At 38.7% G+C, this 25,570-nt stretch overlaps 1 protein-coding gene across 4 annotated transcripts in view; it reads left to right on the top strand.

Moving 5' to 3' along the window:
- Positions 1–25,570, top strand: part of bbx (BBX, HMG-box containing) — a 32,413-nt gene continuing 6,843 nt past the window's right edge. The window contains exons 1-13 of one of the 4 annotated variants that reach the window (XM_023962434.1): positions 1–137; positions 1,362–1,438; positions 12,345–12,516; positions 12,592–12,849; positions 14,273–14,474; positions 14,548–14,615; positions 14,721–14,789; positions 15,118–15,198; positions 20,796–20,861; positions 22,022–22,841; positions 22,949–23,075; positions 24,694–24,845; positions 25,081–25,197. In XM_023962434.1, coding sequence (XP_023818202.1) covers positions 12,358–12,516; positions 12,592–12,849; positions 14,273–14,474; positions 14,548–14,615; positions 14,721–14,789; positions 15,118–15,198; positions 20,796–20,861; positions 22,022–22,841; positions 22,949–23,075; positions 24,694–24,845; positions 25,081–25,197 — 2,119 coding nt within the window. In that variant the 5' untranslated portion in view covers positions 1–137; positions 1,362–1,438; positions 12,345–12,357. Of the gene's footprint in view, positions 138–211; positions 1,237–1,361; positions 1,439–12,344; positions 12,517–12,591; positions 12,850–14,272; positions 14,475–14,547; positions 14,616–14,720; positions 14,790–15,117; positions 15,199–20,795; positions 20,862–22,021; positions 22,842–22,948; positions 23,076–24,693; positions 24,846–25,080; positions 25,198–25,570 lie in introns of those variants that run through there. The other 3 variants (XM_023962437.1, XM_023962435.1, XM_023962436.1) reach the window with 3 other exon arrangements.

Raw genomic sequence — 25,570 nt, forward strand, 5'->3', positions numbered from 1 at the left:
AACTTCCTGCTCGCGGTGGTGTTCTACTTGACACAGCTGTTCCGAGTACAGCAAGTGCTGAACTGTTATCATGTGTTTTTAAGTTAAAAACGCCACCAATGATGAGAGGGCCCCCCTGGTTTTTACGAATCCTGCAGGTGAGTTCGTCACAGACAAGTTGTGCGTTTATTGCTTAAATGTGCAAACGCGCTCGTGCCTTTTATGTCAGCCTCTCAGCCACTGAAAAAATGTGTTATTATTGCAGCTTTGGACATGATGTCCGCCCGTTGGCTCCCTCGTCTCGGTTTGTTTTTGTTTACCGTCGCCATTTGAGCATTCGTTGTCGACTGTTTCAGCCTCCATGTCCTCCTCAATCCTCCAACTGTCGTGTGAAATAAATGTCGGAGCTTCTTCTTCTTACTGAGGTGGTAGGACTCCCCCTCCTCCTCCCCCTTCCTCCTCCCTTCCTACCCGCATCACACAGCCCCCCACGCGAGCCCACGGTTGCTTGCTGTAGTCGAGCACGGGGTTTGGGGGTGACGGTGGAGTCGGGGACTTTTTTCCACCACCGGTCAGCCAGCGGACGCTGTCGGGGAGAGGATCGCCTGCGCGAGCCGCGACACGTCCAGCTAGCGGGAGGCAGAGCTAGCAAGCTAACTAGCCACTTTATTCCTGGTAACAGTGCGAGGAAATGGAGCTGCTGCCCGGCGAAACCTCCTCCACGGATGCACACGGCTGCATCGAAGAGAGCCACTTTAATTAACCACTTTTTAACCGTTTTCGCGGGGCTCGCAGAGAGGCGGACGTCACCGGGGAGTTTGACAGCAGCGAAATCCCCCCTCCACTACTGTACTTTGGGTTTTCTCCTCCAAACCGAAGCAAGATGGACTCTCATTCGGCTTGTCTCGTCAGAGCTCGGATCGACATTTTGCTATGAGTTTAAAAAAAATATGCATAAAGGTTGGAGCGCAGTATGTGGGAGAATAGATTTTTAATTGGTAGCACTTTTTGGGTTTGTTTGTTTTTTTCACCGTTATTGCGCGTGCGATGCTCGGCACAACCGGACAAGACTTCCCCTCAAGGCAAACAAACCGATCCGGCGTCAGCAGTTTCACCTGAACGCACAAATATACGTCTGCGCAGCGAAATAGCCCCCGCAGCTTCGTCTGTCTGATGGGGACCGGTCAGTGGTAGATGTGTCGCTGGGTTTCGGCCTACATGTTGTGCTGCTGCCCACAAGGGCGGATCGGCTGCACGGTGAGTGATCAGGTCCGAAGCGCATGACCTGTTCAAAGTGGCCCGCGCGCGCGCGCGCGCATCTCACCTGCAGCCCAGCCCAGGTCCGTAGCAGATGACTGAGGGAGCTGTCTTTTATTTTGTAGGTCATCATCATTGTATGACAGAGGCTGTGGCAGATTCATCCCCATCATTCATACAGCATTTCCATAGTTTTTCTCGTGTAAGTATTCCGTTTTTTCCCCCCATAAACACAGACACACACACTTACCTATGCAAAACAGCCATTGCATCATTCATTAATTCATGAAGCCCATTTGTGCCTCAAAGTGCAAACACGCTCTCAGTAGTGATGCAGAAGGAGTTGTCATAACTGAGTGTGCATTCAAACACACATAAACCATCGTAATTTAAAGGGAAAAGACACAATACATTGACTATAAATACTTTTTATTATTTAAAATCATATTTCTGTTTGAATTATTATTTTTCTTGTTTTTTGAACTTGTCACACATTTTAATAACAAGTCTTTCGAAAATTAAGTTAATTTTATAATGATACTACACCTGACATGTTAAAACTTTATTTAAAAGTTAAATAAAACATTAAAAAAATAAACTTGTGTTTAAAGACCCATTCATCTTTTCAGCTATTTTCAAAGCCGTGGTTTTTTTTTTTAAATTATGATTATGCCGTTTTTAGTGAAGATTTTTTTTAAATGTCGCTTTTTCAATCACAGTTTTTGCAGAGAGACAGTAGTTGATTAGAAATTCAACATGGAATTGTGGGCGTGTCCGTTGGCACAGAGCAGGCCCCCCCTCCTCCCCTTCCTATTGCTGAGAGCTCTCTGTTTATGCTTAGGGATCCACTTTCACCAAGATTCGGTTCAAACCTCCATTTTTAAGTCACAGCTTTGATTTGTCTCAAAATATGATCACTGTATTACAAAAGAACAATGAGAGACAAAAAATATATTAGAAAGCTTTATTTATTTATTTATTTCATTTCCTAATTAGCAAGGAACAATGACGAAACCTTTCAGTTGGCTTCTACTAAGCCTAGTGTCATGTAATAAAAAATAAATATCACATTCTTCCTAAATTAAGTACAACACGTGTTTGATGCTTTAAATGTAAACATAATGGTAAGCAGTAGGGATGCAGCGATTCCCTTTCTCCACAATTCGGTTGAATGGTTGAACATACATGCCTGGACTACGTGCTTTCCTGCTAGCTTACAGCCCCTCATACCCCCAACCTAACATTACCGGTGTAACGAAAAAGGCCAGCAATATTGGAGCTATCCAGATGTAGAGTTGTGAGCCAGATGCCAGCTCGGACGAGGAAAACAAAGTTGATCTACTTGTCTGCAAGTGGATGCATCAGAATGGAGCAGAGCAGGGAGCTTGTTGCCCACTTTTCTGTCACACATAAGCTCTTTTTCAAACAGCATTTTTTTTCCTCTGGTACTGATTCACATCAGTTCAAAATAAAGAAATACTTAGAAAAGCATTTTTATTCTTTTTTTTCTTGATTTATACGTCCATTATCAGAAAAATGCCAAAAACATGTTTAAAACACCAAAAACAGGATTTATCGGAATGAGTTTTTAACTTCAAATAAAAAAAATAGTTTTACACTTGAACCTGTTATCAGACTCCAAAAATGTATGAAAACGTCTTAAAAAGTTACTCTCTGGGTCTTTAATCAACATGTAGTTATTTCAGTTGAAAAATGAAGAAATGGTTTATTAAGCAAACATAAATGTTCTTGCAAATAGATAAATAGATGATGATATAGGAGTAGCACAAAAAGACTCCTAGATGTTTTATTTTCCTTCTTTTTACCATAAGCATGCTCAGTTCCCATCAAGTGCTACTTATACTGCTCTGCTATTTAGACTTTTCAAATGACATTTGACGTCTTTAGATAAAACTGCAAGAGTTTGATCTCAATATCTCAGATGGACTCTCATGTAAAACTACCATTTAGTTAACTGTTGATAAGATGCCCTTTCCACATCTGTAATGGATTAATTTGCATATTTTTGGTCAAAAATGCACAAAAAGTGTTTGTATTATTTGACATAATCTATATTTTAAAGTGAATTGTCACCTTTTAAATGTAATTTTTCTAATATTGTCATTTCTTTCTTGTTTTTGGTGTGTGGTGCCTACTTCCGTTTTTTTTTTTTAGTGGGGTCCTGGATGGAGCAGTCACTCAAATCACTCTGATAGAGTCAATTTCTTTTTTAATATATATATTTAAAGCAGATGCAGCTTTAGATTGACATTTAAAGGCAGAATATAATGAATTATTTACATGGCAGTGTTGATTGAAGGATTTACTGGAATTCACAGAGAATCTTAAGGAAACACTTCTTTACAATTTAGTTAGCTAAAACATGGATGCATAGGAACATCATTTATATCATTTTGGCTCTACAGTAGATCAATTTTGCTCCCCTTTTTTTTGCTTCCAGATCTTTAGTTCTAGGTTTTCGTTGTGAGCTCCAGACTGGACATTATTGCCACTTTCTGGTCTTCATTATGCAGACATGTATGGGTTTTGTCTGCCTGACTTGCAGCGTTTTAAAAGTATCACAAGTCTAAAGACTTCACACACCTCCAGCACAGTGCTGTGTGGTGTATTTACAGCGCTCAGAAAAGAACCAAACACTCAGAACATTTAGAGCTGAAGTTCCAAAATAAGTAGAACTTTGATAGACATTTTAGGTCAATCTAAAATGTAATATCAGCAGTTAATGTGTAGTGGGCGTGTGCAAGAGAAATAAAGCAGGGTATTTGATCACATCAGCACACTCAAATGTCTTCTACTGGGAGTACAGCTGCAGGAGCGGGTTTTGGCCATAGACATATGTGTTCTGAAGCAACAACCCCAAACATAACTCACAGGATTCCAAACAGCAGAAATTAGACAAAGTGTGTGTGTGTGTGTGTGGGGTGGGGGGGGGGGGGGGTCGTATTGACTGTGATGTGCTTGGATAATTTAGCAACCTTCTGAAAAGGACACAATTTCACATCACCAAGCTAAGTTTGAGTTTTGTTACGCCCACAACTCCCAATCGAAAAGGGACACCCCTAATAGTGGACTAGTTTAAGAAAATCAAAGCAGCTGATCTGTTGTTACAAGCCAATTTGACCCTTTATTACCAGAGATGTCGCCGGCAGCATGAAATACAACACTCTTCAGTTGTTAACGTTATTTCTATAAATCTATCCGATTCTAAAGCGGAGGAAAGCAGCTTCGTGCCGAGCTTCTTTTCTTCCCGTAACTACATGAAATGTTGCACATCAGTGAAAAGTTACTATCAGTGAAAAGTTACTTTTCGCCGCTTCAGGATTTGTGGCAATTGCATTAATTTTGTAAACATTTGAAGAGTTACAGTAGTTTGAATAAAGGCTAAACTGGAGCTAAAGCTCTGGTGTTAGAGAAAAAAGTTTAAAAATTGTGTTTTTGGTGTTTTTACCAACGTTCTTGTGGAATTGTTCTTATGATGGAGGACAAATATAAAGAAAGTAAATCTTAAAATTTATGGGTATTTCTTAATTAAAATCATTGTGAATGAGGAGCAGACGTTCCCTGCTCTGCTCCATTCTGATACATCAGACAAATAGATCCATGTACGTCTTTGTTTTCCTCATCTGAGCTGGTATCTGACTCATAACTGTACGGCTGAACAGCTCCAATATTGCTCACCATTTTTGTTACACTGGTGATTATAGGTTAGGGGTGTGAGGGGCTTTAAGCTATTTGGAAAGTATGTCAACAAATGGATGATGGGAAAAGTTGAAATTCTGTTGAACTACTGCCGGTATGCAGAAACTACGTTCTAGAAAAACAACAGTTTTTTTGATTTTGGTTAAAAACAGCATAATCTTAATTAAAAGCTTTTAAAATAAATCAGAAGGTGATCAAAGTGGAACTTCAAAGGTTTTAAGTGACAAACTGAGAATAAAGGTCTTTGAAATTAGTCTGCACAAAAGTTCCCTTTTTAGTTTAGGGTTGGACTTTCTAACATGGGAGTCAATGGGAAAATGACTCCTACTGAAACCAGTCTCTAGTGGCCAGTTGGGGAACTGCAACACTTGGCTTCAAATTCAGGAACAGAATTCTAGGTTTTAAGAATGTTTGCATTTGTATTTTACACGTGTAAAGGTTGGAGTGCCATGGCTTCACCCACTAAATCCACATTTGGAATAAGGATGTAAGAAAACTGATAAATAGAAACATTAGTTACTAAAATGTTTTTAAAAAAGTGGTGCATTTTTGCGTAGTGATTAGCACTCTAGCCACACAGTGACAAGATTCAATTCCTGGCTGGGATCCTTCTGTGTGGAGTTCGCGTGTTCTCATGCACGCGTGGGTTTTCTCCAGCACTCCAACTTCCTCCCAAAAACAGGCTTCATAGGTTAATTGAAGGCAATAAATTGTGTGAATGTGAGTGTGTGTTGTTGTGTGACCTTGTGACGCCCTGGCGACCCCTCCAGGGTGTACCCAGCCTTCTCCCCAACAATGGGTAGGCTCCAAGCAGGTTTAGAAAATAGACAGCAAAGAACTGGCAAATACAGCAACACAAAAGGCGAAAATGTATAAATATGCTAAAAAAAAATAAAGTAAAAGAAATGGCTTAAAGTTGATTAATTTATATTTATAGTTACTCTTTAAAATTTTTAGATTGTGTCCTTTTTTGTCTTTCATGCTTACTTACAATACTAATGCCGATCTTTTAAAAATTTTAAATGCATTCTTTATGGAGGGCTTCATTTATGGAGTCTCTCTCCAGTGGAGACATCAGTGGCAGTTTGGGGATCGGTGTTTCCCCAAGACACTTAGGGTGAATTCAAACTGGGAAAACCATCTTTTCGGGACCCAGTCCGCTTACCGGTAATGTGGTCCGGTTTGAGCTCTGAACCTTGCATTTTGGTCTGTATTCAGACTACCGTCAAGCGGCCTTTACTGATTACAAAGCTAGTAAACAAAACCACTTGAATAAAAATCTCTTTGCTCATTGGTCAGGAATTACAAGGGCGGGGCAAAGCAACAAGAGGCAGAAATTATGGAAGTCCTGTGCTTTTAGTTCATTTAAACCTTAGATTTTGCTGACCAATTTTAAATGCCTGTATCAACAACAAACTTGGCAATTTTTACTCACTTTCCTGGTCCGGTGGAGACAGGCTGCAGGGCGGTTAGTGGTAAGAAGACGTCTAAGGAGGTATGCTGATAAGTGTTTATGATATTTAGATTGTTGGGAAAACAGTGAGGATCAATGTGTATCACAGTAAAAATTATTTTGATGAGTCTGAATTCATTTGAACACATTTCAATGAGTCTCTGTGTCTCATTGTTGTGGTGTTGCGGCCTTATTTTAAGAGAATTCTGTTAAGGAACTGTAAGGTAGCTTTTATGATGACGTTACAGCAGCGCATGCCGCGTAACGAGACACAGAAAAGCATGTAAGAAGCGTTTTCAATGGTTTTACAATGAATGTTGAAACAAGTAAACAGTTGGACTATTTTTTTCCTCTTTGATAACACGACAATCGTCGTTTTACATTTGTCCGCACAGCTCATCTGTTGCTACATTACCTACTCTGTTTATGCCTTCTATGTTGGCCGTTTTGGTCCAGTTGTTCCGAGGACGGATTGTATTCAGACTGAGGAATCTCAGAGCGAATCGAAGCTCAGTCCGATTGGAAACGAACCAATACCACCTTGAAAGAGCAGTTCCTGATCCCGGACCAGGGTCCGCTTGGGTTTATTCAGACAAAAAAATTTGTTCCTGAGTATCAGAGGAAACAAACTCTGGTTCACTTAAACCGGACCAAATGTATCCAGTCTGAATACACCCTAAGACTCACAGACTAACAGACGACCACTCTACCAATAATCAGCTTTGTCTGATTATTATTACAGATTATATCACATTTGCTCATCATTGGGTTCTTTTTAACCTTTGCTAAAATGGTTTATGTTTACCAAATGGGCATTCGAATTTTTTTCAATTGATTCTAGTGGGTGTTAGTGAGAGTGTGCATGCAGGAGTCCCTTCATCCCTGCTGAGTGATGATGCTACAGTCCTTGCCAAGGCCCTGACGGCCTCATATGAAAGAAGATATCTGGCAGCTCAATCTGAAAAGCCCCACGCTGTCACTAAAGGCCTCATCCAGCCAGCAAGCAGCTCCACAACATGAGTAAGAAAAAACAGCCACACATGAGGCTAATCCTTTCACAAATAAAACATTCGTAAGGCAGCAAGATTTTCTCTGGAAATCAGCAAACGCACTACTTATTTACTCGCAGCTGCAAAGAAGCATTGCATGAGTCATTTTTCAAATACTGATTAGCTTGTCATTGACTTTTGGTACGTGTTTAGAAAGCCTGAGATGCATGGAGCTGAATGAATGTGTAAAAAAAAAACAAATAGAGCTGTGAACAAAAAGCAGTAGAAAGCAAGTTCCTGGAGCAAAAAGTGCAGCAATCTTTTTCATGCACTTTTTTGTCACAAGCAATCCAATGTACATCATTGTTTGATTGTAAACAAAAACAAAAAAGTTCACAGTGGCCTTTTACCAGCTTTCCACAAAGAGTCTGAAATACTGTATCATAGTGTGGTATGTAGGGTTCCCCACTGCAGACCAAAAACACACAAATACTAGTAAAAGCCAACAAAAAGTAAATCACAGTTCGCCCCTCTTCTTACATTTGCGTTAAAAACTCTATCTTCATCTTAAAACTCACAACATCCTTCACATGACTTGTTTGACCTGTCAAGTAAAGGAACCCGGGGGTGATGTGTGTGTAAATGTGAGTGTTTGTGGGGGGGGGGTGTCACACTAGATAATTGACGGTTTAGTTTGTGGAACCAGTTTTGTGTGTGTGTGTGTGTTGTTGCTGACTGTAGCCTTGAATTTTATCCACTGTTCTTCCCAAATGGATCCCCTGTGATGTAAGAACCTCATGTTCTCAGGTAAAGGGGTTTACGGTCAAATATGGCCGCTCTTTCAAATACAGCAGGAACGACACACCGGCCACATTCAGCTGTAGTAGGAATTTTCTACTCGGTCGTCTTTTGTTCATGACATGCAGCTGCTTGTACATTACCCCTGTAACTGCAGCTGGGTTAAATAAAAAAGCAATGAAATGATATAAAACAAGTCTAACTTAATAATGTAAAGTCTAATCTATGATTGGAATTTATTTTGAAGCCGTTGTATTTTCTCAGAGGAAAAATAACAACTTTTTCATTTTGTTTTTACTGTTAGAATTCTCAATTTTGCTAAGACAAGATGTTAAGTTAAGGTCATTTGTTAAATGAATACAGTTTTTAATAAACTAACAAAAATAGTTTTAGAAAGAAAATTGGACAAATGAGACAATATTTAGTAAAAATGTGTCCAATAGGGAAGCAAACTGGATTGTAAACAAGTAAATCAAACGTTTGTTGATTTAGTAATTTGACAGTAATGCTCAGTCATATTTTTAGCCTAGACAGACAGTTTGATGAAGTTTCTGAGCCAGAGATCTATGAGTGAGTGTTTGTTGTTTCACGTTATCTTTTTGAACAATCAGAAAAAGTCTGGAGTTTTGTCCCTTTTTGCCGTTTAATGTGAAGAACGGACTCTGAACCCAAACCAAACTGATGTGAGAGGCAAAGCTGTATCAAAGATGAAACACAACTTAAAGAATTATGAGAAAATTGAGCAGTTAAAACAGTGAAATATGTATTTTGTGGTGTTTTATTTTTGTTTTTATGATCTGGACAAAAACCACAGATTGAAAAACAAACCAATCTAAGGAACTAAGCTCACTAAATTCAGAGCAGATTAGAGATAAAAAGTAAAAAAAACAAATACAATTTTTTTTAAAGCCACTGGATAAAAAAAAACATGTCTATTTTAGGAGGAAGCCTGTGCTTTACATGAAGCGTCTTGATCAGATCATGCATATTTAACTTGGAATGAGCAGAAGAGAGATGTAAAGACAGAACAGAACTTGTTATGATAGTATTCATTGTTAAACAGGAGCTAAATACAACATTGGGCAAAAAATGTAGAACGGTCCCTTATATTGTGTCTAATAAATGCAAAAAATGCAAATGCATTCATCTCCCCATCATTTATTTGTCTAAGAGAGCAGCTATGTGGTGATGGGTTACATTATTTAGTCCCCACAGGAATTCCCTGTTGAGTGCAGCTTAGATTCCCAGTATAAAACACAGCGATAAAGTTCATCAAAATAAAATTCTTCCCAAAATTATCGTGTGTTTGAGATCTAACCATAGGAGAAAAAATGTGATTGAGCAACAGTATTCTTGTTTCAGAGATGTGGCTTCAGCTACTTTCATTTTTAAAGTCTACATTTAAACTCAAAAGACATTGAGTTGTGTTTTGGTCGTGACGCATTGGAGAGAACATCCGCAGCTTGAGCTTTTTTTCTGTTATTTTTTTAAGGATTTGTAAAAAGAAAAGGTTTGGATAAAACTTTTGAAAATGTTTTTTTTTTTGCAAATTGGTTTTATACTAAACCTAAAGGTACATTCAATAGGAACAAACCGCAATATAACATTTATTGTAGGGATAAACCTGTTCAAAACCTGCGCTCTACACCTGTTTTTGATCTTTCCCGAAACATTTGGGAAAATGCTTCTGGAGTTTTTACCCAAATAGTGGGCTTCTTTGAATTTTTATCATCTTGTTCTGCAAAGGTGAAGTCTAGTTAGTGCTCACTATTCATCACTACATTTAACTAGGTTAAGACATTAAAGTACAATGTAGGTTTTTGTGTAAATAGAATGTTCTTCAGTCTATCCATCCTCCCATCTACATCCTAAAAGGGGTCACAGGGGTCACAGGGTCTGTCCCATCTATCACAGGCCATAGGCAGGGAAAACCTGAGCATCAACGAAAAAGTAAATCATTTTATTACATGTCAAGACCATATTTTAGAAGCCACTAGGTCATAAAATACAAATGCATATAGCAAAATATGTATATTTTTGTACAGCACGCCCATAGGGCTGCTAAGGGAAAACATCTGACCCTGTCTTGTGTGGTTCTAGCCATGGGCAAGTCCATTGCAGTAACATATAGGCAATCATTTTCATCTTTTCTTTTTTTTTTTGCCAACAACCTTGTAATCCAACAAACCTGCAACATTCTGTCCCAACTCCATTATTTCCTGGAATATTTCTTTATCCTCTTATAGTATCTTGATAAGTTCATTATTTTTTGCATCATTGTGCTAATGTAAGCTGCAGGAGTGTACAATGACGACTCCTAAATCTGAAGCCAACACCTGTAGATGAATGAATAATGCGTGCATGCAGTACAAGCCAAATACCTTCTGCTGCAGCCCAAACCGGTATTCATGTACGAAGAATATCAAGAGAGGATACATGCACTCTTCAGAGAAATGGTTAATTACCAAGTGTTGGGAGTGACAATACTGGCATTGGAACAAAAACTACATCTCTCCTCAACGGTTGTAATAGTTGTTGATCTCATGGACCATACAGGTTTCTAAAGACCCACTCCGATCCTCTTTTGATCAATTTTCAAAGCGTTCTTTTGATTATGATTTTGCCGGATTTAGTCAAAATCAAAAACCTTTGTCGTTTTCTTGAGCATAGTTTCTGCAGAGCGGCAGGAGTCCGTTGGCCCAGAGTAAGCCTATTCTGACTTCCTATCATCCCTTTGTTTACGGTCACCCGCTAGTTTACAGCCTCTCACAACCTAACATCACTGGTGCAACAAAAATGGTGAGCAATGTTGGAGCTATTCAGCTGTACAGTTCTAAGCCACATGCCAACACAGACATAGTATGGAACCAGTGGAAAACAACGACGTACATGGATCCACCTGTCTGCAGGTGGATGCCTCAGAATGGATCAGAGCAGGGAGCTTGTGGCTCGCCAACTGTATCACCTACGTCACAACTACAAGCTTTTTCAGATGGCATTTTTTCCTCCTGATTCAGAACAATTTGAATAAAGAAATACACAGAAAGGCAATTTTAATATCAAACGTTTTTGTAGATGTCCATCATGAGAAAAATCCTATAAAAACATGGTAAAAACACCATTTTCATTGGCGTGGGTCTTTAACATCATCAAGAACAGCCGTCTCAAGGCGACTTTTAGATAGATAGATAGATAGATAGATAGATAGATAGATAGATAGATAGATAGATAGATAGATAGATAGATAGATAGATAGATAGATAGATAGATAGATAGATAGATAGATAGATAGATAGATAGATAGATAGATAGATAGATAGATAGATAGATAGATAGATAGATAGATAGATGACTTTATTAATCCCACAATGGGGAAATTTCATAGGCATGCAGAGGTTTTTTAGCTAAAGAGATAACGTGCTTCTTGTGTATATCTGTTTCTCCGTTCTGATCATCTCATTTGATAATCCACACATTACCCCTGTAACTGCAGCTGGGTTAAATAAAAAAGCAATGAAATGATATAAAACAAGTCTAACTTAATATCGTCTAATTTATCATGGATAGACATGATAATCCATGATGACTTTCCCCCCATGATTGATGTTTTTCCAGTTTGAGCTGATGTTCTTTGAACCTTGTTTGAGTTTGTTGTTCTGAATTCAGTGCTGATAGCTCCTGCTTCATCTTCCACGGTTCCTCCAGCACTTTTGTTTTGTCGCTACCTGATTTAATCTTTCAACTGTTCAAACAAACCACCTCACATCATTGTCTTAAATGGATTTTATTTGCTTAACTTTACTGATGAGGGGCCCAATTTCACAGTTTGTACAGTCCAGGTTCCTTTTGCTTTTACTGTTGAGCCAACAGATAACAGAGGGGGGAGGCATTTCTAATTAAAAATGGTAAACTTTCCTATTTGTGCACTCGCAAGATTATTGACGTTAATGAAAAAAAAGCACACATTAACACAGCTTTCTGCATTTCTACATATACCGGTACATTTATTCATATTTTTAAATATTACACAAAAAAATTAAAAATCCAAAATACATTGAAATTTAATTGTTTGCATTTGCCATTGTCAATGTGAGGTTTGTGTGTTGATAAAAAATAATGTAGAGCATGGATCTGTAATTTTGTTTTAGGTACGGTAGTACCATGAAGAGTGGAGGAAGGAGCAAGGAGCCACCTGTCGCTGGGGAGATCACCGGCAAACGTCCCAAACGCAAATGTCTGCAGTGGCACCCCCTTCTTTCCAAGAAGGCTTTAGATTTCTCAGAAGAAGAGGAAGAGGATGATGAAGAGGAACTGGAGAAGGTGAGTGTGCAAAAGGACGCCATGTGATGGAATCATGGTGCATGGATCCTGACACTTGTTCAAATATGGACCCAGCAGCCAGGGCTGTGCAGTCCCAACCAGGACCCCCAGGTGCAGAGTGGAAGCACAACAGAGGAGGTTGAGGAGGACTCCAGTGAGCAGCGGGCGCGCCGGCCAATGAATGCCTTCCTCCTGTTTTGCAAGCGCCACCGTTCCTTGGTGCGGCAGGAACATCCCCGACTGGACAACCGAGGGGCCACCAAAATCTTGGCTGACTGGTGGGCTGTGTTGGAGCCCAACGAGAAGCAGAAATACACTGACATGGCCAAGGAGGTGGGACGTTTGGTCACCTGTGCTTTTGTACCAACTGTCCTTTTAGTAAGATAACAATTTAATTTAAGTTCCAGTAAGGCCTGGAAACTGAGAAAAAAAGGGAAAATAAATGTGAATTCACTAATACACAACCAATAAAAATTAAACAACGATTTTAAATTGTTATTTTTACAGAGTTGATTAAAAAATTGCTAATGAAACAAGCTTAGGCAAAAAAAATGGTTCCCTTTACTGAATATTTTGCTGCTATATCTTTTTGGGCTGTAAAATGTGTACAGCTTTTGTCTTTTTGCACTTATACACTGGTAAAAAAAAAAAAAAACAGGAGCTCTGGTGCAGGTTTAGTGTCTCAGCAGAAGTAGGGCACCTTGACACGAGTTCTGATAAGACCACCACCAAGTAAAATTGTTTCAACTTGTTTTGGCTTTTTATGAGGTCACTTCTAGTAAAGTGTTTGTGAATGTTCAGTTAAGTACTACTGACTGGCATGTCATACCTCCCAGCAGCAGGAGATGCTGTGTTTTAGATGGCAACCTTTGTTTTTTTAAAGGATTTAATGACATTCCTCCCAAATATAGAGAAATGAGTCATAACTATTGACTGAATATGGGAACTGGACTGAGTGACAGTGACATCACCCATTGAAAACGGTTTACTTCTGGCTCCGATGAAATGAAGTCAATTCAGTTGCCATTTTTTTGTAATGTGGACTCCGCCATGTTGGGGCCAGATGACATCTGTGAGCAGTGATTGGGTCAATCTTAGTCATTTATATTGCAGCCACTAACCCCAACCAGGAGAGAACTTGTTAGGAGGCCACACCCCTACCAATTGAAAGTGGGCTCGGATGAATCTGTCAATTAAATGGTTTGAACATTTGATGTGAGACCACATGCTTTTACTGAGGCATCTGATTGGTCAGTTTATAACTTAAATACCTTGCAATAAAGAAATCATGAAAAAAATAGGATTATACAACATTTTTAAAAAGGTATTAAATCATGAATGGTAATTCTGACAAATATGATACTGAGTAATAGCTGATGACATCTCAATAGAAGTCTATTGGATTTTTTGCTTCTTGGTACTTCTTGTTTGAAACGCAGGAGGAGGGATATTTCTGTCCAGTTCTCACATACTGTCATTGGTCGTAATGTACAAATATTCTACCATTAAATAAACAACTATATAATTTGGAATAACATCTTGCTTTATGAGCGGGGTTTTGTCTTCCATTTAAATTTAAGATGACACATTTTAAGCAAAGGGATCAAGCTAGATGCTCACTTTATTTGATGAGAAATATTTACTTTTGTGATTAGGTTCATTTATTTTGCAATGTGTCTAATGATCTAGACATTGTTGAAAAACAGAAGTATTTCTGATAAATGTGGTTTTCTCCCCAAATTGTTTTTTCTTGCAGTACAAGGATGCTTTTATGAAGGCAAATCCAGGCTACAAGTGGTGTCCGACCACCAGCAAACCGGTCAAAAGCCCTTCCTATCAGACGGTTGGCAATCCGCGCAAAAAGGTTTGGTCCTTTTCCTGCAACTCACCCAAGGACTCCACTGCCAAAAAAGTGCCGAAAACCAACAGCTTGCCGCAGCTGAACTTTGCCATGGCAGGTGTGTATTGTGCAGTTTTGCAGTAACATGTTGAACTGTTGGATCATTTTTGTGTGTGTGTCATTACTGCCAGATCCTACAAAGATGGGAGGCCTTAGCATGCTGCTGTTAGCTGGTGAACACGCTCTCACAAACAGAGAGGTGGGTGCTTGTCACAGATGTCATTTTCTTTTTTTTTAAATCATTTTTACTGTATTTAATTGTTGTCCAAAACAGTAACTAAGCTCAAATATGTTTATTTTCTAGATCCCTTCTAAACCTAGTTTACCTGACATAGCCAATGAAGGAGACTCTTTTCCAGACGAGAAAGAAGAGGTATTTTTCCTAAACTTGATGCTCTATATTTGATGGATCAGATCTTTTAGAATTTTATTCTTTAGAATGTATGACTTAGCATTCAGAAAGTATGATTATTTTATTATTATGGTTACAGTTAGACTTTCTTGGGCCTGTAACATGAATTCATATTAGATCGTTCTTTCATCTAGAACATCAAAATGGCTAAGTGTTGAGGTTTTATCTTGTGTAAAAGAAAATGTTTGTTCATTTAAAATGATCCTTTGATCCTTATAATATTATTGTATAAAAATATTAATAATGAAAATCATAATCTTATGTTCTTTTATGGTAATAATGCTTTCAGATTTCGTCTCAGACCATACCAAACAGAGTGCCTGACATCACTGAAAGCAGGGTCGAGTCGGCCCTTTCCCCTGTGGCAGAGGTACGAATGAAATATTATGATTGCACTGAAACCAGCCGTGTCTATGAGGATGTACCACATTTGCGATTATTTTGGGAGGGGGAAATAAGTTTTATCATGTTTAAGGACAATTTCTGTCAGGCCAGGGCCCCCCTAATCTATTTGATCTGATTCAGCAAATGAAATGATGACATAAATGGCGCCTGATGTGGTCTGTTGTTACTGTAGCAAATCTAATTAAAGGTTCCGTGTTCAGTGTGTTCATTGATTGTAGTTAGATATTTGGAGTTCCTCTTCCTTTACCTCTCATATCAAATCAGTTTTTATTATTCTTAGACATGTATCAGCAAAGCATTTTTGCACAGAAAGCTTCTGCTTATTGTACATTTCCTGTTTTTTTTAAAGCTGTGATTAGCTAAATAACAAAGAAACACAGACAAGCCTCTTGTTAGACAAGTGGTTTGATATTTTTTTAGGAAGAAAATCAAAATACAATCAGTTTAAACATATTGAGTGGAAAATCTGAATTTTATTTTACTCAAAATACCCAGCAACAACCAGTGTGTCAGCTCGGTTAACTGGTTTATCCAAAAATGACACATCTGACTGCAGGTTAGCTGTGCCTGCAGCCATCACAGATCTGTGAAACCAAGAGATAACTTTGAGGGGAAAATCCTAGATCATAATTATCACTCTTGATTTCATCGTTTGATGTTAGTTTTTACCGTAGAAAAAATCAAATCCTTCAAAGCAATCATTCTGGAACACAACTAAACTGCCTGTGATGTGTGTAGAAGTTGTGGGAAAGAATCTTTCGGCTGAGCAAATACCAACCTCAGACTGTGAAAATGAAACCAAAAGGAAAACAGAATGTAGACGACGTCTGGTGTTCCTGTATGGAAGCAATTCTGTAGCATTAATAAAAAGCAAAGTCAAAACCAGAAATGCTTTTTCATTTTCAAAATGAAGCTGCATTTTTTGACTCAAAAATAAAATGAAAAAGCAATCCACCAAAATGCTTTTTCTTTTCCTTCCTCAACAAAGCTTATTCTGTCACTTAATTAAAATGATAATTAAAATGGTATTTGACATTTCATTTTCAAGACGTTCTCTGGTAAATGTGTAGCATAATTCATTTAGAAATGTCTATTTTGACAATTAAAATAGATTAATAGAAATGCTTTTTAATTTTCAAAATGAAGCTGCATTTTTTGACTCAAAATTAAAAAGAAAAAGCAATACTTCAAAATGCTTTTTCATTTCCTTCCTCAACACAGCTTATTCTGTCACTTAATTAAAATGACAAAGAAAATGGTATTTGACATTTCATTTTCAAAAAGGTCCACGGTAAATGTGTAGCAAAATTCATTTAGAAATGTCTAATTTGACAATTAAAATGGATTAACAGAAATGCTTTTTAATTTTCAAAATGAAGCTGCATGAAATGACTCAAAATTCAAATGAAAAAGCAATATTTCAAAATGCTTTTTCATTTTATACTTAAAACCGCTTATTCTGTGTCATAATTAAAACGAAAATGCAAAGAGGGGATTGCATTTGCATTTTAACATCCACCCTGGGAAACTTGTAGCAATATTCATTTCGAAAAAGCATTAGCAGAGGGGAGGCGGGGCGATGACGTCACTGCTTTCTCTGTGTGTCCGGCTGCTGTCGCTGAGATACCTGGTGTGTCTGTGTTCGCATTGAGATCACCTAAAACCGGGTCCTGTTCACAAACCGCTGGACTTGGACTGCTCAAACCTGAATTCCTGGATCTTAATGCGAGAAATGCAGCAGAATGTTCCTTTATCTCCCTCGCGAATCAGAAGCTGTGAATCGCAACCCAACTTCTTCAGCGTCGTCTGACCGCACTGATTTAAAAACATATGATTGAGCAAAGCAGGCCCTTAATAATAATCATGACAGTAATAAAAGCACATTATGAAGATAGTCTCCTGCAGCTTCGCGCTGAGTGAGTGTTTTTGGTCCAACCAGCAACGTTTAGCATGGAGAAAGAAATCTGCTATCTGTTGATGGAGCTCCAGCTGTCATCAAACAGCAAATTCAGCGCGAAGCTGCAAATAAATGTGTAAATATGTGGGAATTGCATCAGTCTTTATTTTGTTCTGGACACCACTGAAAACACAAATTCATATGATGGTTTCTCAGATCGTAGCAGCATTTCCGCCTTCAGCGATCATCGGGAGCTTCGCGCTCCGCTGTGCGAAGGCAGCTGGCGGTCCGAAGAACAAAAGCTTGTCCGCGGTGCGTCAGGAGGAGGACCGCAGAAGGCGGACATGCAGCTATGTAGTCCTTAGAAGCTGTGGAAACTCATCAGAAGTTCACAACCATCACAAAACCCTCGTCTCTGCTGCTAACACAGTCTGCTCCTGGTGCGCGTGTGTGCGTCAGTCAGCAGCCGGACACACAGAGAAAGCAGTGACGTCATCGCCCCGCCTCCCCTCTGCTAATGCTTTTTCGAAATGAATATTGCTACAAGTTTCCCAGGGTGGATGTTAAAATGCAAATGCAATCCCCTCTTTGCATTTTCGTTTTAATTATGACACAGAATAAGCGGTTTTAAGTATAAAATGAAAAAGCATTTTGAAATATTGCTTTTTCATTTGAATTTTGAGTCATTTCATGCAGCTTCATTGTGAAAATTAAAAAGCATTTCTATTAATCCATTTTAATTGTCAAATTAGACATTTCTAAATGAATTTTGCTACACATTTACCGTGGACCTTTTTGAAAATGAAATGTCAAATACCATTTTCTTTGTCATTTTAATTAAGTGACAGAAAAAGCTGTGTTGAAGTATAAAATGATAAAGCACTTTGGTATATTGCTTTTTCTTTTAAATTTTGAGTCATTTCATGCAGCTTCATTTTGAAAATTAAAAAGCATTTCTATTAATCTATTTTAAACGTCAAATTAAACATTTCTAAATGAATTATGCTACACATTTACCATGGAACGTCTTGAAAATGAAATGTCAAATACCATTTTAATTTTAATTTTAATTAAGTGACAGAATAAGCTTTGTTGAGGAAGGAAAAGAAAAAGCATTTTGGTGGATTGCTTTTTCATTTTATTTTTGAGTCAAAAAATGCAGCTTCATTTTGAAAATGAAAAAGCATTTCTGGTTTTGACTTTGCTTTTTATTAATGCTACAGAATTGCTTCCATAATCCTGTGGCTTTAGCTATGCCACTTTTTGCAAAAGTAGCGAGAGCGTGTCGTTTGTACTACCAAACAGCCAAAAAAACCTGCTTTATTGAAGAACCGTTCATCAACTATAGATTAACAGGGGAAAATGGAAGGATTTTTAAATAGAACCTTTTCCTCTTTGATTGTATTTGCTTCATCTTAGGACCCAAATTATCAATAAACCTTAGTTGTGTTTTAATAAAACGCACATAGAAAAAGAAAAACACAGAGAAACACAGAAATGCTAAAAAAATCTTCTACATGTATTTTATGACAAACATAAACAAATATTAAATAAATTTAGTGCTGTTGATTCTTCGGATTTTCCCTTTTTAAAAGACTTTTCTCCTGGCACTTTACATGTCACATAACATTTCCATTTCCATTCAAAAAAAGGGAAACTACTCCCATTTAGATTTGCAAATGCTTTCTGTCTGTTTAATTCATTAAATCTCCAAAAAACAAATAACAATATCCATACAGGACAGAGTCTAAAAAAACAACACAGCTGTATGTTTGTGAGGTCCTAGGAGAATGATGCCGGAAATCAGCTAATTTTAAAGAAAAGTAGCTCTAATGCTTCCATTATTATTGACGTTAGTACAGTGGACCATCCTGTGAAAAAAGAGAGAAGATGATCTTATTTCATAATTCTTTGCCTCATAACATTCAGAGGAAAGCAGTAGCTTTCATTACAGCCAAGGAAAGTAACGTGTTCTTTATTTTGACGAGCTGCTGCTTTGATTAAGCAGCTTATGAAGCTTGATTGACAACAGGCTACAAAAAATGTATAGATTGGCGCCACAAAATAGTTAAATCCTATAAGCGAAGTATTAATTTGTGGCCACAAAGTAATTAAATAAATAAAAAATTCTAATTAGTGGAAATTAAATAGTTTAATTGCATGAATGTACATTAATAGTAGTTTGTATCCACATAATATTTAAATCGACGCATAAATTACTTATTTGTGGCCATAAAATAGTTTATTGTACTAAAGAAATACTAATTTGTGGCTATAAAATTGCATAAACAAAATACAAATGTGTAGCCACGAAATAATAGAATTGTTTGCATAAAATACCAATTCATGGTCACAAAATTGTTAATTTGGCCCAAAAAACCCCGAATTGGTTGCAATAAAATAGTTAATCATATGATAGAAATAGTCATTTGTGGCCAAAAATAGCAAATATATACAAAGAAATTACTAACTTTAAAAACTTAAAAAGAGATTCATTAAATTGCTAAATTGTACAAGGGAAACACTAATTTAACTTCAAGATTCAAGATCAACTTTATTAATCCCCGAAGGGAAATTTAGTTAAAATTTAGTTAGTTTAGTTCTTAGCTTTCAATGTCCTTTTTAAATTTCAAAAAAGGTCATAGGGTCACTGGAGCGAACCCCAGCTACTGTTGGGCAAAGGTGGGGTACATCCTGAACATTTTAATGATTTTGTGGCAACAATTATTAAATTATTTTTGCAGCCTGTCATCAAACAGGCTCCACAGAAGCCAAACATGCCAGCAACCAAAACACAATATTTTAACTAGAAACAGAGATAAAAGAAATGCTACAATAAACTACACGTTTCACTCCATATCAGAGCAGGAAACTTTCATTTTCCCTTTAATATGTGTAAAGTATTTAGGTGTCATTTATCATAATAAAAAATATGAAAAAATGTCAACCTTTGTATTTTTAAACACAAACAATAAAATAGGGCAAATCAAACCCACAGATTATCAATTGAAAATGTTGATTTTTTTAAATTATTTTTTTTATTTGTAGCCATCTGATCTAGCAGTCATTTTTTGGTAGTATATTCTTAAAGCTGTTGTCCAGAAAGAGTAACACACTTTTAGTCTGTGTCTCTGCAGTATCACACATGCAATATCAGCTGCATTTAATCGCAGTTTTTCGTTTTCCTACAGCTGAAGATGAAGCTCAGAGCTGTTGATGCATCTGAACTCAAACAAAACTGTCTGTAGTTTGTCTTAATAACACACTTTAAACTGTGATTTTTGCAATCTTTTCACACAATTGAGACGTAACTGTAATGCTGTCTCCAAAAAAAAAGAGAAATACTTTCTGATATCTAACCTCTGAAGACAACGATGTTAATAAAAGAAAAAAGATTGATAATTGTAATAGATAACAAAATTGAATTTGGTAAATGCGGTAACATCTTGTACATTTAAATGCTTTTTTGAAAACCTCATTGGATTTAATGGTAAGTTTGTACTTCTGGTCATGCAATTATAGGTAAGTTGGAAAAGTTAGTTTGTCAAACCATTTGGTTTTCAAATCCGTATTAGAGATGTGAAAAGATTTAGCTTCAAATGTATGTTTTCTAATATTAAAGCTAAGTAGGGTGTTTGATAAAGTCTGCTTTCATGTCTCCACAGTCTTCCCTGTCTGTGGCTCCTGAAGGAAAACCATGCAAACAATCTGCGCTTTTCCAGCTCGCAGAGGTAAGCAGGTTTGGGTTTTGTTTGTGCTTTACTTTGAGTTAATTTCTTTCAAATTTTAGTTGTGGATGGGAGTACGGGCAGGGAGCAAGCCTGCCTAGATTTCCCATCATCCCCCTCTCCCAGTAGCTTACTGCCCCAATTTAAACCCCAAGCTAACATTAGCTTTGGTTGTGAGGGGCCAGATGGCTGCTCAGACTAGGAAAACAAAGATGTACATAGATCTATTTGTCTGCAAGTGGATGCATCAGAATGGCGTGGAGCAGGAAGCAACTACTTTTTCAAACAGCCCTTTTTCATCAGCCCCTGATTCACAACAATTTGAATAAAGAAGTACTAAGAAACGCAGTTTGAGAGCGTTCCGTGTCAGACCCTTAACCATGGATGTAGCTACTAATGCGCCTCGACTTTCCTACGCAACGTTATTTTTCTATACCCACTAACACTAGTAGCACACAGATCCGATTCAACAAGCTCTTAAAGGCAAAATGAAACTTCTTATCATGCTATAATCTTACATGTTCATCTAAATGTATCCATTTGATTCAAAATAATTGTCTGGTTCACTTAAAAATCTGCTTTTCATAGTAAGTCTGTGTGGGCCAAAATCCCTTCTGCAGCGTGTCCAAACCTGGTGAAAAACTACAGTAAAGGTTTGGCAAACAAAGGCTGCTGAACCAAATATTAACATAGATTTTCTCAGGTGTTGAAATACTTATGTACAGCAGTAGCATGCAAATCATTCTTTTAAGAAATCATGCAATGGGATTTCCAGATTTCTTTTAGATAATGTCTCTCACAGTGGACATGCACCCAAGATGCAAATGTCAAACTCCAATTCTTGATACTTAGAGGAGTGACATAGTGTTACGTTTTGTTACGTATGTTTTGTTTTGTATGATATATCGGTTGATCTTTTGGAGCTTGTCGTCTCAAAAGTCTCAAAGAGCGCTGGGAACGCTTAGAGAATAGATCAAAAGAGGATCAGATTGGGTGTTCATCTTACTAAAATCAATTCTGTTGATTTGAACTATTAAAGCTCTTCATGCTCTTAAGTTTGTAGAGGTAATTGTGCAGACGAGATGTATTTTAAATTGACTTGGGGGGGGGGAACATACCGACATCCACTTATGTAAGCGTCTGTTTCTGCTGTGTTTATAAAGATGTGTTTAGCGTCCGAGGCTGGAAAAATGGACGCTGTTGCATCTCCTCCAGAGGACAGCTCCTCCACAGCTTCTCTGCAGCAAACTGCTGTCAAGCCTGATGTGAAAGAGGAGGGATCAGACCCTGACCACTATCCCCACATGCACACATCGCCCCTCTGCCCTCCCTCCCCTACTTCTACCTCGACTGACGCCACGCCCCCTCAACAGAACAGGCATGCTTCACGTGTCAAAAAGAAGAGCAAGAAGAAAGAGGCAGCCGAGTCAAATCACAGTGAAATCTCCAGTTCTCCGAAGCAAGTCAACAAGAAATGCAACCACTCAGAGGCGAACATGGACAGCATCTTCAGCACTATCGAGGCAGTGGCCAGCGGGGCCTGGGCTCCCACAGATGACAAGAACAAGAAGAGGATGCAGACCTGTTTGGGCAACTTGCCGAAAAAGAAATGTAAGACCAAAGCTAAGGCGTTTGTCAAAGAAAAGGAAGAGGAGATGGACGAGAGCAGTGGGCAGCTGGGATCCCCTGACGGAGATGTGAAGGAAAGGATGACTGACATGGCCCCCAAAACGGAAGCCGAAGAAGATGCTGCAGAAGGAGTGGACATCCAGGACTGCATGCCAGAGCCTCGTGTCTCCCAGTGCAATATTTCACCTGCTAAAGAGGAAGAAAGGGGAAAGGAGAGCCACAGCGACCCAGCCTTTGAGCTGAACACAGAGAACCGTGGCTCCAGGAAGTCAGAGCGGAGCTGCAAGGGGGCTTTGTATAAAACGCTGGTCTCTGAGGGAATGCTGACGTCACTGAGAGCAAATATTGATCGAGGTATCCCATAATGGCTCAATGATTACTCCTGTCATGGACCACATGGCAGGACACTTCGAATTCATGTTGTTAATCTCTTCATTTGTCTGCTTGTAACTCGTCTGCAGGGAAAAAAGGTGCTTTCCGTGCTTTTGATGATGCTAACTGGAGTCACGAGAGCTGGACCATGTCAAACATAGGACCTAATAATCCCAAGAAACTCAAGAAGTCCAAGTCCAAAGACGAGTCACAGAGGTTAGTCAGGTTTGCGTGCATTGCTCTTGATTTACGAAAAAGCATCAGAACTGATTATTTTTGCCCTTTGGGAATCTTTTGGGTGGTTTTCATAAACAGTGATCTCTGATTTATTTAATCTTGAAGTCGCTCTTTGTTTTTGCAACTTCCATCCTAAGGACTTTATGAATCATCTCCTCTGAAGGACTGACTTCTTCTGCAAACTTCTGGATCCCTTGCTCCATTCTGGGACTTCCAGTCTCAAGGGCTCATAAAGCTTCTGACACCACTGTTGCCGTAAACATTCACACCTTCTGGCCTTGGGATCATTTGTATTTTTGATCAGGATCGAGCATCACTTCTCTCTCTGATGCTACGTTCACACCGCCCTCGGCAAAGCGCGTTTAAGCAGCCATTTCCAATTAAAAGTCTATGTAAACGCGTATAAATGTGCGTGTCGGGCTTCCGTGTTCAAAACTCTCACATTCATGTGAAGCTATGGAGGTTTTTAAGATTTGGTAGAGATGAATGGATGGTGTCCTTTTTAATTTACGCAAGTGTCAACTGTTTGAAAATAGATAATGAAGGGGAAATGAATAAATACTGTTTGTGCCCGTCTGGAACTCTATCACACCAAGTCTGAAAGAAAGAGCCTGGACAAAGACTTGCTAGATTTTTGCCGCTTCAGCATTTCGCACCGAGACTCTTCCAACTGTGAGTGCATGCACTTGCATGGCATACAGACAGTGTGAACACCATGTGCTAAACGCACGTGTCACCTGTCTGGTGTGGACGTAGCTTTAGTTGGATGACTTTCATGCGTCTTGCATCATGGTTCCTTCTCCCTCTACTGATCCTTCACAGGTTCACAGCTTCCCTCAGTCGCCTTGACGTTCTGTTCTTTCTTTGAACTTTCTTGTGCTCAGATCGGTGGCCTCCCTCTTCTCCACCTGCAGCCAAGTTATGACATCACTGACAAATTTGAATCTGGCTCTTTGGCTATTTGTCATTCCTCCTCTTCAGCTGGTTCTAGAGGACCTGTCCTTATGACAAACATCGTTCATAGTTACCGATTGCTGTGGGTCTCCAAAGTAAGTCCAAACATGAAATCAGACGTGATCATCTCGCCTCTCTTTGATACCTGTGGTTTAGGAAAACACACCCAAACAACTCTTGAGTTTCCTTGCTTGGAGATCTTGCTGAAGTGACATGAGTCCATGTTTCATACATTGCAGACATATGGTTTGATGTTCACCGTGCGATTGCTTCACTTTGGAACTGATATATTTTTAGCCTCTTTGTGGTGATCTGGCTGATCCAGGCCTCTGCAGAATAGAACTTAATGCTGGTTTCGGTCTTAATAAGGATTCCCACTGTCACGTCAACGTTTCAAAGACATCTAAGGAGTTTTATGCCTCCCAGCTCTACATATTGATGCCTCACTGGTTTGCTGCTGTGGTGCTTCTTCTAGCATACCTCTGCTATATTGAGCCTTACTGATCTCAGCACACTCTGCTCAGACACTGCTGCCCCCACAGAAGGAGCAGCTTACAGAAAAAACCCAAGCAGCAGTTGGACAGCTTCTGACGTGGCCCTGACATCTGTATGACCACAATAACGCGGCTTGATTTTTCTACAGCCTTGGGAAACTGGAGGAGGAGTTTGAAAAGAAGTTCAACAGCCTCCCGCAGTTTAGCCCGGTGACCTTTGATAAGAAGGGGATAGCAGTCGCAAAGAAAAGAAAGAGTGACGGCTCGACCAATCAGGAGGACACCCCCAAAGCTGGGAAAGGTACGAATTAAAGTCGACTCTAATAAAAGCTAAACCAAATGAAAACGTTGATTCTAGACTGTGAAATATCCCACCATCTCACCTACAATCTATTTTGAAAAATAATTCAAGCAAAAGACATTTGAATGTTTGGAGAATCCATGAATGTCTTCTGGAAATACTTTTAATTTAGCTATTATATTTTAACTTAATGTTAATGTTTAGAGTCAAGTACACTCTGCCTCTCTGTTCCTAGATGTCCAGGCCCCGTCTAGCATGGAGATGCTGGTTGGCAGCCAGAAGAGGAAGGCTAGGAAGACCAAGATCACTCACTTGGTTCGCACGGCTGATGGCAGTGTGTCTGCAGCAGAAGGTGACGGACTTTCCTCACAAATAACTTCCACTGTAGGCCCTTCCTCTTCCTGTTCTTCATTTCTTGTCAAACTTCACATCCCACCCCAGCAGAGTGAATCATCTGATTTTATTTATTTCTTTCCATTTTTATTCTTTCCTTTTGGTTGTGCTCCCTTGGCTTTGCAGCTCCCCCTCCATTAGGTAGATTGATGGACAAACACATCCATCAAAGGTCCTATGCAGTTCACATGTGTGGTTTCTATCCTTCATTTTTAATGTTTTCAAGGTATAAAAAGTGCTGAAATTTTATAATAGCTGCTAGAAAAAGCTAAAAATTGTGCCAGCACTTTACTGCAGCGTTTTAATTAAAAAAAAATAGCTTTAAACGAACA

This window comes from Oryzias latipes, chromosome 14 (assembly GCF_002234675.1).
Source record: "Oryzias latipes chromosome 14, ASM223467v1".
NCBI lineage: Eukaryota > Metazoa > Chordata > Actinopteri > Beloniformes > Adrianichthyidae > Oryzias > Oryzias latipes.